The sequence below is a fragment of the Nicotiana tomentosiformis genome, chromosome 7 (assembly GCF_000390325.3).
Source record: "Nicotiana tomentosiformis chromosome 7, ASM39032v3, whole genome shotgun sequence".
In the NCBI taxonomy this organism is placed as follows: Eukaryota; Viridiplantae; Streptophyta; class Magnoliopsida; order Solanales; family Solanaceae; genus Nicotiana; species Nicotiana tomentosiformis.
The window spans coordinates 11064279-11083703 of record NC_090818.1 but is presented as its reverse complement, the minus strand read 5'-3'; the positions used below and the strand labels follow the sequence as shown (position 1 = coordinate 11083703).

Below are 19425 nucleotides of genomic sequence, written 5' to 3'. Positions count from 1 at the left end.
TCCAGCCAAGATTAAAAATAATTAAACTAACAAAATGAAAAAACAAAAACACTAATGCGGGGCGGGGCGGGTGAACGCAGGTACAACTGCTATGCGGGGCGGGTTACAATTTTACGGGTTAAGAGAAAACCCGCCCCGCACCCGCATTGCTTGTCATCCCTATTGATAAATTTTTTCTTTAAAACCAGCAAATATCAACGCATCAAGAAAAAAAAAGTACATAAATGAATAAATTTAATCTTTGAAAATGTCTTATTACTTACTTAGAGCTAATTTCTGAACTTAAAGAATAGCAAAGACTAATTCAACAAATGCAATTCAATACACGAGAAGAAACACCCCAGAATCGTAAAAGTATTACGTTAAGGTGCTTGGCATCCTAGAGAATAAGAGTCAAAATCTACAACCTACATTGTTCCTCAATTTTCCTAAAGAAGTACACAGGCATTACTACTAGCCTCGAAGAAGTATTATGTTATCGTTAATAATGTGTATTGTGTAACTTATTATATATTTCGGTACGATATCAGTATTATTTTTTTACTTACCAAATACCATACCTAATACCAAAATTTTTTAAAAACTTAAACCAAATACCATACCAAATACCAAAATGGCGAATACCAAATATCAAAATTTTTGGTTTTGGTATGATAATTCGGTATTTACCAAATTATACACGGCCCTAATAACAACAATGGTGATCCATAAGTCTTCTCATTCCACCCTTTAGGTTGATGTAACTTAAAGAGGATAGGAGATAAGACAATTTAATCACGAATTTTACACCTGATATAAACTATTTGATTTATTGTATAATATAAAAACAAAAAATATATATTTTTAGTTGGTCTAAAAAATAATAGCTAATAAAATAAATATTTTTGTATATATGTGTATTATATAAAAATATATATATTTTATATATTTTTTAGCTAGCGAATGCATTTAATTTAGCATAAAAAAAATATATTACCCTTAATTTTAACATGCAATTCATCTATTTTCTTAACCGGAAAGAACCTGCTCTACAAGGGAAAAAACCGGCTCTACTCTTTTAACCGGTTTTATAGTCTGACCAAACAGGCTCTACTGAATACGCTCACCACTTGACTGTAAGAAAATCAAATCCCTTATTACACATCCCCATACGCTGAGATCAAAGTGACGGAAAATGGACAATTCTGCGAATTGCAAGAACTACGGCGTCCCTATCTACGGTGCCGGTTGGGTTCCGTCGAGCGCCCTCAGATCTGTCGTCGAACCGCCGCCCGATGATGAAAAGGACGATGGCGACAAACCATCACCGGCGCCGGGAAACTATGTAGTCCTTGCCGGAGGAGGTGGAGAAGGGAATAGCGGTATTCGTAACGCGCTCGTTGTAGCTCAGTTCGATTTTGATTCCAATGTTCTCTCTGATGAACCCGTAAGCCATAAAATTCACTACTTATGATTCGATGTCCAGAGCTTTTATGCAAATTGAATTGCTCTGTAGATATTTGTTTGTGTACGTGTTCAGTTATATAATGCAAATCTTGTGCTCTTTTTAATTTTGGCTGGCATTAGTAGATTCGTGTTATGTATGATCTTTGAGGAACTAAAGGTATATGAATTATAGGTGATGTGGATTACAGATGGCTTCATTTACAAGAGATCAATTACCTGAAACTGATTGAAAACTAGCTTCTTCTTATTTTTCTCTTTTTAATTGAAAACTAGCTTAGCTGACTAGCTTTTTGTTTTTGTTCAGTTCTCTGGATCCATTGGACTGATGTTTAACAATAGAACTTATGGAATCAATAAGTATTATAATCAACAAACTTCTTTGTAATGTCGGGATGGCTATAAAACAGACATGATAAATGGTACCGCCCTACAATCTTTTGGAGTATTTGGAAAGAAAGAAAGATCTCACATGCTTTGAGGGTGTCATTTCTCCTTTATTGACACTCAAGGCTAGATGTCTAATGAGTCTTTTTTGTTGGATTGAGGTGAAAAATGTAAATAGGATAAACTCATGGATTCTGTTAGCTCCTTGACTTACTAGTGGTATCCACAGGTTCATTGTACAGGAGCTACCTTTTTTGCTCAGCTACTGTAACCATTGGAATCCTCTGGATGCATTTTAATTTATCACTTTACTTGATTAAAAAAACACAAATTTCTTGAACTCTTAGAACATGTATTATTTGACTTCCTGTGCTGGTGGGAGGTAGCAGGTACCCCGTGGAATTAGTCGAGTTGCGCTCAAGCTGATTCGTACACCATGGTTATAAAAGAATGTATTATTATTTGGCTTAATGGATTATTCCCTCCTGTTTAATTTATATGATACTGTTTTTATTGAGACGTTCCAAAATATTTGATACGGATCTATTTCTATCCAACTTTCACAAGAATCACAGCTTCTGAGAATTCAAATCAATTAGATTATTAAATTTAAACTTTGATTTGATGATCTTTTTATCGAAACTAACCTTCAGTCATTACTTTACTATTTTCTTCAACTACCACTAGTATAATACATGAGAAAAACTGAATATCTTAAACTTTGTGACAAGTCAAACTGCCGGCAAAGCCTAAATCTTGCTTGCTGAAGGATGAGCGGGCTTGGAGGTTGACTATAGAAATCAGATTTGCTAATTTTCAGTGCCTCCTTCTGCTTATATTCAGATGCATAAACCTTGATACATTAAATGTAACCTGGGAGATTACAGAAACAGATATAGCCTCACCTTTCTGGGTTTGGATCACTTTGAATTAAAATATGTGTTTTTTGTTGAAGGTGGCAAAGGAAGGAACTGGTGGTGATCTGCCCTATAGGATGGCCATCCATCCTAGTGGAGATGGTCTGATATGTTCAATGCCAAAAAGCTGCAGGTGAGGTTTTCTTGTAGATTGTGTTAAAAGAGAAGAAATTCAATAAAATGAAGAATATTTGGAACTTTATTTCTTTCACTGTGTCAACGGTGCATATGATGAGATATTTATACACTATATAGGAGAGTCCTACTAACCCTTCCATCCTTATCTACACAGAGGTATATTTGCCTCAACATTCTCAATAATAGAGTTTGAGACTTACATAAACACTTACACCTACAAACTACTCATACAACTGCCGGCTAGGATAAGTCACGTGTCCGTGGTCTTTAGGTGATTGTCTAACATCCCCCTTCAAGCTGGAGGCAGGGATAGACACAACTCCAAGCTTGGATCGCATGAAGCGAAATTGGGACTTCGTAAGTGCCTTTGTGAAGACATCGGCAATCTGTTCAGCTGAAGGAACAAATTTAGTTATCATGGCTCCTTGGACGACCTTCTCTCGCACAAAATGATAGTCAAGTTCTATATGTTTTGTGCGAGCATGAAGAACTGGATTAGCTGTAAGGTGAAGTGCACTTAGATTATCAGTAAGCATAACTGGTGGACTCAGAAGAGAGATACAAATATCCTTGAGAATATATGTAATCCAAGTTAATTCTGCAGCTAATGAGGCCAGCGCTCTATACTCAGCCTCTGCACTCGACTTCGTGACTGTATTTTGCTTCTTTGAGGACCAAGACACACAGTTCGAACCCAAGAAAATGCACAGACTAGTTGTGGATCGACGAGTGAGCGGGCAACCTGCCCAATCTGCGTCAGAGAAACCCACGAGATGTAGAGATGACTTTGATGTGATGCGAAGGCCAAGATGTAGTGTTCCAACAATGTACCTCAAAATTCGCTTAACCCCAGTCCAATGATTTTCTGCTGGACTCTGCATAAACTGGCATAAAAGATTCACCGCGTGACTTATTTCTGGGCGAGTAAGCGTAAGGTATTGAAGAGCACCCACCACACTTCGAAATTCAGACGGATCAACTGATGGACCAACCGATTCATGAAGACCATGCTTTTGAGATAGAGGCGTCTGATGAGCACGAGCAGCAAGCATGTTTGTGCGCTCAAGAATGTCCTCGACATATTTTCTTTGGCTAAGAAATAAGCCATCGAAACTTCGAGAAACAACTATACCAAGGAAATAATGTAGACTGCCCATGTCCTTCATGGCAAATGTGGATTTCAAGTTGGAGATAAGCTGATCAAGCAACACAACACTACTACCTGTCAAAATAATGTCGTCAACATAGAGGAGGAGCAAGACTATACCTCTATGAGAGTGGAAAACGAACAAGGATGAATCAGCCTTGCTACATTTAAAACCAAGATGAGCTAAATATGTGCTGAATTTGTGAAACCAGGCTTTGGGTGCCTATTTGAGGCCATAGAGAGCCTTTTTAAGCAAGCACACATGATCAGAGAAGAGTAGATTCTTGTATCCCGGAGGTTGCTCCATAAAAACCAGTTCTTTGAGCTCGCCATGTAAGAAGACATTCTTTACATCAAGTTGTTTGAGTGGCCAGTTGCGGGTTGTAGCAATAGATAGAACAATTCTAATCGTCGTAGCCTTGACGACTGGACTAAAAGTATCCTCAAAATCAATCCCCTCAATTTGGTTGTATCCTTTGGCGACAAGACGCGCTTTGAATCGTTCCACAGAGCCATCTGCATTGAGTTTGGTTTTGAAGACCCATTTTGATCCTACAACGTTCATATATGGTCGACGAGGAACCAACTCCCAAGTATCATTTGATTTTAAAGCACGCAGTTCTTCATCCATAGCTTCCTTCCAGTGTGGTTTGGACATTGCATCCTTTATAGTCCGTGGTTCTTTCAGATCTGGATTTGTTGTAGCAATGAAAAGGGTATGAAATGTAGGATTGGAGATGGACTTGGTTTTGTTTCTAGTAAGCATGTGATGGGTATTAGGCGGACTATGTGGTGGAGAGGGAGGCGAAGAAGTAGGCAAGGCTGTTGTGGGTTGTATAGGAGGGAGGTCAACAAATAGTTGAATACCTTTAAAATCTGATGGGTTTAATGAGGAGATACTGGATGAGGAAGTTGTATCAATATTATCCATGGAGCTTGAGGAATGTTGTTCTGAACTTTGGAGAGGAGATACTGGAAGTATACGGCAGACATAAAAGCTTCAACCCAAAGAAACATTGGTACATTAGCATTAAAAATCATAGTAAGACCTGTTTCAACAATATGTCTGTGTTTTCTTTCTGCCACTCCATTTTGCTCGGGTGTATGAGGACAAGAAATTTGTCTCCTAATCCCATTCTGAGCCAAGTAATTTATGAACTCCATGCAATTAAATTCTCCTCCACCATCACATTGAAACACTTTGAGTTTCTTGGACAATTGATTTTCCACCAACTTGTGAAAGGTTATAAAAATAGGCAAGAAGTCTGATTTCTTCTTTAAAGGATATAACCAAGTAAATCTCGTGCAATCATCCACAAAAATGACATAGTACTTAATACCTTGAGAGGAAGATACGGGGGCTGGACCCCATAAATCACTGTGAATTTTTGCGAGTGGTTCAACTTCTCTTTTATTTGACACTTGAAAAGGTAACTTACAACTCTTTCCCATTTGACAACTAGTACAAACTGAGACATTTTTATTCCAACTTCTAACATAAATCAATTTATTTTTATCCAAAAATTTAAGTATTCTTGAATTTGGGTGTCCCAATCGTTGATGCCACGATGTGTCTGAATTCTTTCCTTCCTTTGTAGTTGTTAATGCTTCATGTAAGTTCCCTTCCAAAGTGTACAAACCGGCCTTTTTATTCCCTTTTGCTAGAGTGATCCTCGTTCTCAAGTCCTTAACAATAAAACCCTTGTCAGTAAATTTCAAAGAGCATGGATTGTCTTCTACTAACTTGCTAACAGAGATGAGATTCTTCTTGAGATTAGGCACAACAAAGACTTCCTTTAGATGTAGGTTCTTACCAATATACTTATCTCCTACATGTGTTATGGGTAGTTTTTCTCCATTTCCTACCATTACCAAATCACATCTTTGAAAAGGAGATGGATTTGTGAGAATACCTGGTGTTTGTACCATATGATTAGTAACGCCTGAGTCCATATAAAGATTATGATCAGTTTGATCATTGAATGACATAGCAGCTAATGCTTTTGGTACTTCTTGTTGCGCCTGATAAGAGTAGTCCCACCTGTAAAAACAGGAAAGTGCAGTATGGTTATTTCTGCCACATATTTGACATGGATTTGGTTTTGAATCCTTTTGTTGATTATTTCCATTGTAATTATTTCCACCAAAGTATCTCTGATTTGGTGGTCTATTGCCTCTTCCTCTTTGTTGTCCTCTTCCTCTAACAAAGTTGCCACGACCTCTTCCTTGGGATTTTTGAGCTATAAATGCCATGTTAGTGTCAACGTGTGTTTGTCCCAATTGTTCATCAGAGTCGTCTCTCATTTCAAATCCCCTAAGAGCATTTACAAACTGTGTGAATGTTGGGTATGGAGGTTTCCCTAACATAACAGTTCGAAGAGTTCTGTATTTACTCCCAAGGCCTCTAGCAAAGTTGATAACTTTGCTATCTTCATCCAAGGGCTTGTGTATAGCCATAAGACTATCACATATCCCTTTGAATTCTCTTATATATTCATCTATAGACTTTGTTCCTAGTTTGATAGCTTGTAACTGTTGCTTCAACTGAAATTCCTTGTCTTTGCTTGCTTGTAGGTAGGTATCCTCAAGGCAAGATCATATCCGCTTGGCCGTTGTGCACCCGATAATGAGAAACATTGACTCTTCTGTCATTGTTCCGGATAACCAACTCCTAATTAGAACATCACGTTCTTCCCATTCAATGAAATTTGGGTTTGGACTAGTTTCTCCTTTCTCATTTTCTAGAGTTTCTTCTGGGGCTTCGTCTTTGATAATACTTGTAACTTTTAGAGTTTGCATGAGTTGTAGAATTTGTGTTCTCCAAACAAGATAGTTTGTGGGTTTAAGTTTAATAGAACAAATAGTAATGAGTTGGTGTAATGAAGATGGTGAAAGGGTCAGGGTTCCATTTGCAGAGGTAGACATGATGAATGTTTGGTTGGGAAACTTTCAGGATCTGCGTTCAATAGAGCCTAAGCTCTGATACCAAGAAGAAATTCAATAAAATGAAGAATATTTGGAACTCTATTTCTTTCACTGTGTCAACGGTGCATATGATGAGATATTTATACACTATATAGGGGAGTCCTACTAACCCTTTCATCCTTATCTACACAGAGGTATATTTGCCTCAACATTCTCAATAATAGAGTTTGAGACTTACATAAACACTTACACCTACAAACTACTCATACAACTGCCGGCTAGGATAAGTCACGTGTCCGTGGTCTTTAGGTGATTGTCTAACAAAAAGCATTTGGTACTTGTAAGAAGATGCACTACTTGAAGGAAGGTTGTGCCACAGAATTTACTTTTGAGCTTACTTAGCTGGGTATTCATGTTGAGTATTCTCTTCTTTCTTTTCAGCCCTCCCTTTGTGACTTGTGAGTGGTGGCTTGGGCTGATTCATAAAATCACTAAAGCATACACTTCCCCCTAGAAGATATAGATAGTGTTTTATGTAGATAAGGCTGAAGTCATCACTTGACGTCGTTTTGATCACTTGACAGTTGACATCATGTCTACTAGGAGTAGTACTTTTTAAAATTGTTCATTCTTTGCATTTTTAAGTTCACTCTCTGGTTGGTTGCTTTTGCAAACATAGTCCACAGTACCACTTGCAATATTTGAAATTGGAACTTTTGCAGGCACTTTTTGCTAGCAGCTTGATTAAATATCTTATCAATGTGCTTCTTGTGTAGATGGTTTGACTGGGATATTCAGAGAGCTGATAATCTTTCACTGGGTCTAAGATCATCGGAGAGAGTACTTGAGCCATTGCAAGATGTTGGACAACAACTAGCGCTAACTTTTAATAATGAAGGTTCTTTACTTGCTGTCGGCAGTGAGGTAGATATCTTCCCTTAAAACTATATCAGTTTGAAATGAAAGTGTGTTTGTTGCGTGCGATTGAAGGAAAACTGTTCAACTTGAAGGCATTACTGTTATGTTCATTGTGTATATAAAGTTTAAGAAGGCCAATTTTATAATATCAGGTCTTCCCATATTCTGGTAAAAGTTGGACGAAGTGTTCTTTAAAAACGCAGGCAGGAAAGTCGATCTTTGTTTATTTTATCCCGCTAAAACATTCTTCTATACCATTAGTTAGATTGGATATAAAGGAAAAGGAGGAGGTAGTTTGAGTCAGATTTATGGCACCACTAGTTTACATCACTAATTGCCATAAGAAAGAATGGATGGTGGTACACATGTTCTCTCTGCATTAAATTTAAAAGTTGCAGAAAGTGATTTCATAAAAAAAGGTTGCAGAAAGTGCTAGTTACAGTGGGTTTGTTTTCTCTCTGAAACACTGCCCTGCCCCACAAGTTATATATATATATATATATATATATATTTTGATAAAGTAACAAATTTCATTAAAAGAAGGACAAACCAAAATTCTATGCATAAGAGGAGGGAGTAAACTCAGAGTTATGGCACGATTCCTTGGCATTAGTCTTTAAGCCATAAATATATCCCGGTCTTAGTTGTGAATATCTACTGGCTATGTTTTGACTCACTTTATGGATCCTACATTTTACTTAACCTTTAAAATTCATTTGGCTTTCTCCTTTTCGGATTTGAAATCTTTATTGTAAGAAAATTGTCAGAAAAACTAACTCTTTCAGAAATAGTAAATTGCAGAAGGTAATTAGTTGCAAAATAAAAGATAACTTTAAACAAGTCCTTTTCCATTTTAGAATTTTCTGAGAATCTCTTCATGGTGCACAGTTTAAGGAGAAGGCCTTAGATGCTAAATAGATAACTAAAGAAGAGAATAGATTTCTACCAGGAAGTATGGACTTTCATGCTAGTCTTTTCCTACCTCTCTCTCATTCTATGCTTGCTGCTTCTTTTTGACTCTTTGTAATTAACAAAAAAAGTCTGGGAATTGACAGAAGTTATTAGCCATCTTTGTGGGTGTGACCAAGTTAAGACATCATGCCCTCCATCGCTATCTAACTGCCAGTAATGTGTTGGCTAATGTGTAAATGGATATTCAAAATCATTTTCTTCAGGCTGTAAAATGAGCCTGCAGAACAGTTATGACCATAATACTCGGTGGTTTTGAGCTGTCTATGGATACCACACGTTGATGGTTAAGGAGCAAGTTAACCAGGAAATCAACCAACGATCAATCAGCTATGTTGAGATACCAAGTAGTTGGGGAGGTTAACAAGTAAATTTTTCTTTAGTTTAAACTACAGTCTATTAAGCAGATATACAATTTGTTCTTCTCTATTTGTTATATTGCTCTAATAAAAAAATATTGTTCTCTTCCTCTATGTTTAAATTTAGCAACTTGGCTTGGTGGTCTAATCTAGATAACACAATCATTCTGAACAGGCTGTCATCCTATCCCCAAAGGTTCCGTTTGTTTTGTCAAGTTTTATTTGGAGAATATTCGTTGTATCTAGATTCAAATTGGGGCATGATTTATTGATTTTGTTAGATCACGGAGGGAGAGACCTGGGCCTCTTCTTCTCAGCATCTGCTTCTTTCTTCTTGTTTTCCTTTCTAAAGAGTGAAGTATGGAGCTACATGAGCTTGTTTGGCAGGTAAATCATAATTATATTGATTATTGAATTTTGGTGCAGTACAGGATGGCAAGTTGAGGGTTTTCAAGTGGCCGAGCATGGAAATTAGTCTTGATGAGGCTAATGCTCATGCTTCTGTGAAGGATCTAGACTTCAGGTTCATAAAATTTATCAGTGCATTTAATTTAAGCACTACAAGCTATATGTTTTATGGTAGAGGAATTTTGACTCAAATGCTTTTGGTTGTGTATGCAGTCCTGATGGAAAATTTCTTGTATCTGTTGGGAGCGGCCCTTGCCGTATTTGGGACGTCTCTAAATCAACATCTGTAGCTTCTTTGAAGAAAGAAAATGTAAGAATATCTATGAATGGCTTTTAATTGCTGGAAGATGCTCGTTGTGTTGTGTTTCTCTTTTTCTCCACCAAAAGAAAGGGAAAATATGATGCAGTCTCCTTTCCAGTCTAATTGACACTTAAGACTACCCAAAAAGCAGACTAGGTCATTCTTATATGTTTTGTTTCTCCTGTCATTTGGTTTTACATGAACTAATTCTCTCTTACATGTAGATTCTTGTTTTTTGATAAGATAAGAGTAATTACATGTGGATTCTCATATATTCCCAATTCGAGGAAGTTGTGTGGGCACATACCCAATCCTTTCTAAGTGTTGCTATTAGTTATCTGACAAGAAGCGTCTTCTGTACCCAGGATGAGATTTTTGGCTATTGTAGATTCTCACCAGTTAATGATGAGAATCAGGTTCTATACATCACCACGATGCGAGGTGGATATGCTATATTGGAATTTTATCTGAATTACCTATTTTTAGATAGTGTTTGAGTTGGCATCTGAAAAATTAACCCTATATTCTTCTATTTGCAAAGATAAAGGTGGAAGTATTTCGAAGTGGAGTACTACTACGTGGAAGAGGATAAGATCAAAACGTGTTGTTCGTGATCCTGTTTGTGCCTTTAATATTTCACCCAATGGAAAGCTTCTGGCAATGTAAGACTCTTTTGTTGGTTTCTCTTCCGCGAATGTCTGTAAACAACTGTAGGCTATCTCATCCCACAGCTTAACACTCCATATAGCTGGACTTTCTAATAGTTGGAAAGTTCATTTATATGATGTGCTAAGCTTAGTGCTGCCTTTCAAAGAGTTTGAGCATTTGGCTACAAAAGCAGCTTATTTACTGCTTAATAAATTTAATAATATGGTCATTAAATAAATATATTTAATAATCAAAGAGGAGAAAAGCAGTCCCAAAGGCAATGGTGGAGATGTTGGCGCATAGGATCAGCATACCTGGAGATTCCAGGTTTGAAGCTTAGCTATAACATTACTGTGGGTCCACCTGCTCTAATCTTGATGAGCAGTTACCTGACCACCTGTGCTTGTGGGTTGTAAGAGGCTGCGTGGTGGATTAGTTGAGGTGTGCACAAACTAGCCTGGACCAACAACAGTAAAAAAATAAGTATCATTTGATGGAACATATTATCACAATGCTTGCTCTTGTATGATTAGATATGTATCATTGAAGATGCTCAGAGATCTACCAAATCTCAGAGTATTTTGTCAGATTGTAGCTTGTTGCTTAAGAGACATCATGAAACTGTTCCCTGGGACTATTGAATATGCCAATGTCTCCGGCTAATATGCTTAAGAACAACTTACATTTAAGTTGTAAAATTTTCAGTGGCTTTTCCATAAGTTCTTGTCATACATGACGGTCCATGTGAAACTACCACCATCCTGTCGACATCTTATAACACTGAACTGTAGAAGTAATAATGATGTTGCATAGAATATGTTATTGGGGGACCTAAATGCTGCCTCTGTTTCACTTTCTTTGCAGAGGAACAATCGAGGGAGATGTACTGATAGTTTCTTCTAACAATTTGCAAGTGCAAAATGTGGTGAAAAAGGCTCATCTTGGTCTTGTGACGACATTGAAGTTCTCGGAAGATTCGAGGTCCTAAATGTTTTTCATGTTCCTGTTAATAGCTATAAAAGCCTGCACTTAGCACAAACAATTCTAAAATTTTTGCTTTCTTCAGGGCTTTGCTCTCTGCCTCCATGGATTCAAGAGTGAGAGTGACAATTATAAAGGAAGAGAAGAAAAGTGGTGAGTATTCAATTTCCATATCAGTATCAGGAACATGATGGTAGAGACAGCTTTGTTTGTGTGGGGTGGTTGCTAGCAGGTAGCTGGCCGAGTTCTGGAAATGAGCTAACATTTGTAGTTTCTAAGCTTCTGCTATTGATCTTGATTAGTTTAGTTTAAATTGATCTTCATCTAAGAAAAAGTTCGTATTACTTATAACATGAAACTAGTAGGAAACAACTGCATGTGTGTGTGTGAGTTTTATTCTTTGTTAGCATTTGAATTGATTCAAGTTTGGTCAAGTCATTAATACCTGAATTAACTTGTAAGCAAATCTGTCCAACTGGCTGATAGCGATTATACTGCAAACAGATCTCTCTTTCTATTCTTGCCATCAAGTGCCATGCTTTTGCGCATGCATAATCAACTTTTGTTGTGGTTATTGTCATTAAACTTATTGTTTTCATTTGCAGGTCTGAGCTTGTGGATCGTTATACTCGTCCTTCTGATTGCAATAGCTGTATTTTACGCTGCAAACAATGGGATTCTTCCGTTGGAGTTAAACTCTATACTTAAATGACGAGCTTTACCCAGAACTCAGAAGTATTGTTAGAATGGTTATGTTTATAGGTGGAACGATATCTGTGGCATTTTTGAAAGCTGGACAGTAGCCCTGGATTCTAGCTTAAGTTAAAAGATATCTGGTGTTTTTAGTGTGCTTCAAATGTTAGATAGACAATTCAAATACCTGCCTGTCTCCATTATATTGTCACTGTACAAAACAATTGTTGACTAGGTCTATCTGTTCCATTTCAACTTTATTTGGTAGATCTTTCTCAAAATAAATTGGAGGTTTTCCACCTGCCCCTTTACGTTCAGTTCATATGAGAAGAGATTTCGAGATCAAACCCTAGAAAATTTAAATAAAATTCTGGAAAAAGGAAAAGGAATTATGATCCGAGGGATTCTTATTACGTTTACAGTCGGAAATAACACTTTTTTTTGGCAAAACAAGTCTTGTGTTTAGTGGAAAATAATTTGCAGAAACAGATTTCTGTTCTAGTGCCACCTTACAATGAAAACCAGTAAAATAAAGAGAATATTCAGAAAAAGAAAACGAAATCGGTTGCCGTAGACGTGGGTCGAACGTTTTCTTTTCTGGTGAAAGTATGATTGTGCTTTTCCTCCGTCCATCTTTTAATTCTATCTATAGCAAAGCTGACCCAATCCATAGAAGAATGAGAAAAATAACAAAAAGCAAAGTAAAAAAGGACTTTTTCAGTTTGGGCATTGGCTGAAATTAATTACGGGCGCTAGATTAAATATATAAAATATAAAATATAGACATTAATTATGTATATAACATGTATATTTTGACTTAAACTTACAAAACATACACATTTGTCAGCTTATCTTTTAGGGCGGGCCAAGAACATGGGCGGACCTAGAGCATTGAATACGGGTTTCCGAAAATCCAGTAACTCTTGCGTAGATTTTGTATTTATATTAAGAAATTCATTAAATATTTGTAAATATCTAACATTGAACCCAGTTATTATTACATATTAATTTAAAATTACGGTAGGAACCCATAAGTCTCAAATACTGGATTCACCTCTGGCCAAGAATATACTCCATTCGTTCACTTTTACTTGTCCGATATTCTAAAAATAAATTTTCACTTTTACTTATCACTTTTAGCATATCAAGATAAGATAATTTTTTTTTTATCTGTTATACCACATTATTAATTACTCATTTCAAATTATTTTCTCAAATTCATTAAAAGTATGCATCAATTAATATTAATATCATGATAAATTATGTATTTTATTTATTATTTATTAAGAAAGATGCAAAGTCAAAAGTAAACAAGTAGAAGGTGGAGAGTAATTATAACAAAAGAGGTTTGTCAGTACACGGTAAAAAAGGAAAAAGACATAACAAAATAAAACCTCAGACAACTGACAAGAACCAACGCCATTAGGCCACGTGTGTTTTTATAACAGTACCAAGTCCAACATAGGAATAAGATTCTACTACTAATATTTTGGTCTTTTAAGGTCCGTTGATGCTCTTACACGTGAACCACCCCTCTTAGCTTAACTCATCAATCTCAAAAGCAAAAAGCTGATCATTCTTCCTATGAAATTTTGCTAATTAATCCTCAAAAGAGGGTTAAAGTACTTGTCTTTCAAAAACACACACACACGCAGTGACATAGACATCCTTTTTGATTACCTGCTTTTGTTGGTATAGTATTTGTTGAGAGCTATAAAAAAGTAGTACTTGGTCCAAGTCAATTCTGCTAAAAACTGGTGAAATCACCACCTCTTCTCTTCTCCTCTTTTGATCATCCACAATTACCTGAGAATTGGCAGAGCTTTCAGCCCCAAAGAACAGGGGCAAAAGGTGCGAATTGTCTTCTGACATCATAGCGCTTTGTCCTGTTTGACTTTCTACTGCTCTTTTTTGTGTTATAATCTGTCTAGGTGTTTAATGTTTTGTTTGTGTTTGAGAAATTTCTTGACATTTTAGGGCTTATGTTCTATTGTTTCTCTTTTTTGCTAGTTAATTTTCTTTAACCAATTTTGAGGGCTTGTGAGAATTGGGTACAAGGGAGGGTCTTGAGAATACTGTTCACCTTTTTTTTTTTTCCAATTATTATTTTTTTGATTCTAATTTATGTACTACTATTAGTATTAGATACTATTCTGAAGAATCTTAATATATGTATTAACTATTCAGCATCTAATTAGGGATAGAAGAATCATTCCCGTCTGATCCTTTTTATGTGCCATACTTTCTTTTTAGTTTGTCCCAAAAAGAATGGCACTTAGAAACAATTTAATCTTAAACTTCTCATTTTACCTTAGTGAGATAGATTTATAGCCACGTAAATGTCTATGGCTTGTTTTAGACTACAAGTTTCAAAAGTTTTTCTTTCTTAAATTTCATGCCCAGTCAAACACTGTCACATAAAATGAGATGGGGGAGTAGTAGGTATATCCTCCTAATTTGGACACGTCTATGTTTGTCTAGTAAGCCAATCATCTTATCAACCACGCCTCAATCTAAACTAGTTGTGGTCGGCTATCATTGTCAATTTAGTGATCAATGAAAATTACCCGAAAATTTTGAAAAAAGGATCTGCATATAACAATGCCAGCTAGCTGGAATCAGCGCTTAATTGTTGGTTTGTTGTTGCTACACTTACATTACGATAGGTCTTGTAATTTACATGAATTTCTGGAATCCCTAACTTACCTTTAAAAAACAAATTATTTAGTATTATAATGAATGAGACTTGAACAAAGCGAAATGGATATAAAGAATCTATAGCCAAGCTCACCAGTTTGTGATTTAGGTATAGTCGATCATTATAGTATCTATTATTAATTCCCATAGCTTTTCTGCCTGTTATCTGCTTGAGTTCAGTATGTGCTGTTATCCTTTTCCAGTAAAAAATGTTATCTGTCTTTGCATGCTATTAATATCTAAATGTTCGATGTGTTCTAAATAGACAGTGGGGACACACTTATGTGCTGCATTTTATGGGAATAGCGCATCCATACGTTGCATATGCCCGTATACTTGTACTTTATTCCCCTGCCTAAAATGTGATACTTTGGTGTATTTGCTTCAAATACTTTTCCAGGTTGAATGGGTACACATAATAAAGATGTGACAGATGAAGTTTCCTCTGAAAAATTACAGCAGAAACAGGACCTTGACGCTGTTACTTACAGATCAGAGTTAAAAGAGAAAGAAATCTGTGAGTCAATGTCAGCTGAAGTTATTTCTGGTGAACTACAGAAGAGAGTGAGCCCCGATGCTTTGGAAAAGTCATCACAAAGTAATCAAGATGAAAATGCACTTTCTACGACATGCCAAGAAGTATCGGGTGAAGTCAAGCCAAAGAAGAGTGTCGTTGAAGGGATTGAAAAATTTCAGCAGAAACCGGACCCTGACACTGTCACCAACAGATCAGAGTCAAAAGAGAAAGGAACCTGTGATTCAGTTTCAGCTGAAGTTGTTTCTGATGAACTACTTAAGGGACTGAGCCCTGATTCTTTGGCAAAGGCATCAGAATCTAGTCGAGTTTCTGTTCTACCAAAGAAGGAACCATACATAAAATCTTGTGAATCAGATTCTCCTGTAAAAGACAGAAACGTTTCCTTAGTACCTGGGAAAGCTTCAGAATCTTCACAACATATACAACGTGAGAAAATGGAAGTTGTTGTATCTCAACCTAATCAAGAACAAGTAACTTGTTCCATAAGGCCTGAGAAAGCTTTGGATAAGTTGCAACCAAGGCGGAACCTTGATACGAGTGTCCAGGCTTTGCCATCTGATCAAGAAATCACTCCTTTCAGATCACCTGAAAAACCATCTGAAGATGGATATAACTGGCGAAAATATGGTCAGAAACTTGTTAGAGGAAATGAGTTTACTCGGAGTTATTACAAGTGCACGTCCCCTAATTGTCTTGCAAAAAAGCAAGTGGAGAGATCACATGATGGGCATATTACCAATATCCACTATATCGCAAAGCATGAACATCCAAAACCTTTAGATAGTCCCCAAATCTCCCCCGAGTTTGTAGTGCCTATGCAATTGAAACAAACAAACATGCCAATGGGAACACCACGGGAAGGTACTTAAGATTGCTGAGTCAATTGTTTTATTCGATCTAGATAAGTATTTAATTTTAATGAGTTACCTAATTAGCTGAAGGTAAGAAATCTATTGTGATTGGTCAAACATGTCAATCTATCGAACCATCGGAGAGCTCGCTTTCAGCGGTTATTGTACCAGCTGGTGGTAGCGCAACAGATACAGTTCTGAAGCCACATAAATCAGGAGATGAGGCCGATAATAGTGGTGGTCCGGACCCAAAGAGACAGTATGTGATAGCCAAAACCTTATTTATTTGTCTTCAGTTTTCAGGTCTAGACACTCTCTTAGAGTTGATAGTTGTGCAATTGTTTTGCAACAGGAAGAGAGAAGTACCTAGAAGTGATGAGATTCCACCTATTAAGTCTCATAGTGAACCACAGCACATTGTTCAAACAAGGAGTGAAGTGGATATAGTCAATGATGGGTATCGGTGGCGCAAATATGGGCAAAAACTGGTAAAAGGAAATCCAAATCCTAGGTAACTATTTTCTTTGCTTTAAAAACATGTTTGTAAATCTTTGTCCATGCAAAATAGCTTTTTCTTATCACCTCTTAACCTTGAGTTGCTTTCTTGTTATGATTGTTTACAAAGCATTCCTATTCTTCCACTGTAAACCGTGAAAGGAACGGAAGCAATGAATGTCGCCTATCAGAATAATTGCTGCCTTCATCTCATGTTGAATGTCCACCTTTCTTTTTTAAGTTGTCCTAAATTAGTCCGAAAATGGCATAACTCTTGCTTGCACGGGTGTCCCTTTCACTCTTCTCAATTTAACTTCAAAAATACTAAGCCCTCCTATATGGTCTTACTCTTACATGATCCTCCTTATCCGATGCGGCTTGCCATTTCTCTATGTTCACCTTCTTTAACCCTACCTTGTAAGGCCAAATGTTCTATTTTTCGGCCCATTAGTAGCCTGCTTGACTATTTCTTTCTCAGTCTATCAATACCAGTGGATCCAATCTGCTTTCTCTTGTCAATAATACTATATCTTGTTGTCGTTAGCCTTTCAAAACCCAATACTGTACTGTGACATTCTTGTAGATCTTTATAGATATGACACACCCCAAAATCTGTTAAAGAACCACATTGCATTTTCTTGCTAAAAATAATACTGTTCTAATCTGGACTAAGTAATTAGCAGTCTTTGAAAATGTATTCCATAAATACAATATACATAGGTTGACTCATGCTCTTTTGCTTCTACAGAACCATATGGAACTGTACATTCATCTAAAATTTGTTTGCAGATTGACTAAAAGCAACCGTATCTCATTTACAGAAAAATCGACTTGAGCTATTATTATTCTACTTTTGTAAAAAATTTAATACAAATATTATTGCGGATTTTGGTCAATAAAAGTATATACAATCAACTATGTATCAATTCCAAACTAGACGGGATTGGTTATATTAAATATCTGTAGCCATAACGCTCCATTTGGGCTCTTTTTATTCTAGTACTAAACAATTTGTGTACTCTTTCCTTGTTGGTTCGTTTTTGATTGATTACTCACTTGATGTTGACTAATTTTACAAGTTGAACTTCTCATCTTCCGCTAACATGTCCCCTTCCTGTCAAAAGTTATGTTTATTTCTAAAAGTGAGATTGGAGAATGTAAATAGTCACTTTACGATCATATCTTGCGAGGTAATGAATAGAATGAAACACTGGACCTAGTTAATCCGATTAAAAGAAAAAAAGGAAAACACTAGGCCTACTTACTGCAGCGTATGTCTTGTATATATAAGCTGATATGATCAGCTTTCTGTTTCTCTTGCCCCCAGATTCTATTTTTCAGTATGCATGTTGTTTCGGATCATACCTCTCGTCTTTGATAATGTTAAAAGATTTTATGCTTTTCTTGTTCTCTTTTCTTCCACCCCACCCCCCTGGTTCTTGTGCTCTTTCTCGCTTTGTTTACACAGTTCAAACATCTTGTTGCATCTGCAATGCTTTTGCACTCTCTCTATAAATCCAGCTTCCGTTATATGTAGGAGTTACTACAGATGCTCAAGTGCCGGTTGCCCTGCAAAGAAGCATGTGGAGAGGGCATCCCATGATCCAAAATTAGTTGTTACAGCGTATGAAGGGCAGCATGACCATGAAATACCGCCTTCTAGGACTGTTATGCAAAACTCGGCAGGGGCTGATTCTAATAATACAACCAGAATAAGTGGAGAGTCCACATCTGAATCAGGTGAAAACAAACATGTTGGACTTGACAGAGTTGTTCATATTGGTGCAAATTGAGCACAAAGGTACACAATTCCGATCAATCAACTGATCCAGATTTAGATAATCCTACTTCATCAAGTCTTCTAATCTTATCTTTTCCTTACTTCTAACTGTAATTGATCAAATATCCTCCATTGCAGGAGAGAAGCAAGGATTGAATATATGTATAGGAACCTCTGATTTAACCTCATAATTGGTTTGAATTCCTAAATTTACTGTATAAGTTATGTTGTCGAACAAACGCAAACAGAGTGTAGATTTGATCATATGTATCTAATTGTTGCCAATTGATCAGGCTACTTTATCTCCTTCAACTAGTTTTTATACATAAATAAGATAGCTTGTTGCAATTCCTAGTTTATCAATTCTTAAACACATAGGTTAGTGCTTCTTAACAATAGTGATGTACCAATTATTGAAAGCTTTCTTTAAATCAAACTCCCTCTGACCAAATAATGTCTCTCCTTTTAGTTCTGTTATGCTAATAAAATTGATCCTTTCATTTGGAGACTTATTTCCTTCAAACAATTACAACAACAACAAAAAACTCAAGTGAGTTCCCTTAAGTAAGGTCTGAGGAGGGTAGCGTGTCCGCAGACCTTTCCCCTACCCCGAGAGAGTAGACATGCTGTTTTCGATAGACCTTCAGCTAAAGAGGCATTATTTTCAAACAATTGACAAACTTAAATTATTATTTTATATTTTCATATTGATGTTATACATAATAATTTAATATTTTACGCTTCAAAATATTATTATTTCTAATTCACTATAAATCCTATTCTCGTAAGTTTATAAGCACATGCATACTTAGCAGTTTTTGATCATAGAC

At 36.5% G+C, this 19425-nt stretch overlaps 2 protein-coding genes across 3 annotated transcripts; both read left to right on the top strand.

Moving 5' to 3' along the window:
* The first annotated feature begins 1039 nt into the window (after nt 1-1039).
* On the top strand, nt 1040-12533 carry LOC104100072 (SEC12-like protein 2). Its single transcript, XM_009607235.4, has 10 exons — nt 1040-1426; nt 2786-2880; nt 7734-7881; nt 9635-9726; nt 9825-9921; nt 10278-10353; nt 10454-10574; nt 11425-11541; nt 11627-11694; nt 12147-12533. The coding sequence occupies exons 1-10, from the start codon at nt 1175-1177 to the stop codon at nt 12251-12253; spliced, it is 1173 nt and encodes a 390-aa protein (XP_009605530.1). The 5' UTR covers nt 1040-1174; the 3' UTR covers nt 12254-12533.
* Nucleotides 12534-13733: 1200 nt separating this feature from the next.
* LOC104100071 (WRKY transcription factor 1-like) lies at nt 13734-18943 on the top strand. Of its 2 annotated transcripts, XM_009607234.4 has the most exons (6): nt 13734-14085; nt 15332-16330; nt 16405-16579; nt 16673-16831; nt 18353-18616; nt 18734-18943. In XM_009607234.4, the coding sequence occupies exons 2-5, from the start codon at nt 15337-15339 to the stop codon at nt 18606-18608; spliced, it is 1584 nt and encodes a 527-aa protein (XP_009605529.1). In that variant the 5' UTR covers nt 13734-14085; nt 15332-15336; the 3' UTR covers nt 18609-18616; nt 18734-18943. The 2 variants fall into 2 exon arrangements, with proteins under 2 accessions (XP_009605529.1, XP_018627585.1); XM_018772069.2 differs by having other exon boundaries at nt 18353-18943.
* The last annotated feature ends 482 nt before the right edge of the window (nt 18944-19425 follow it).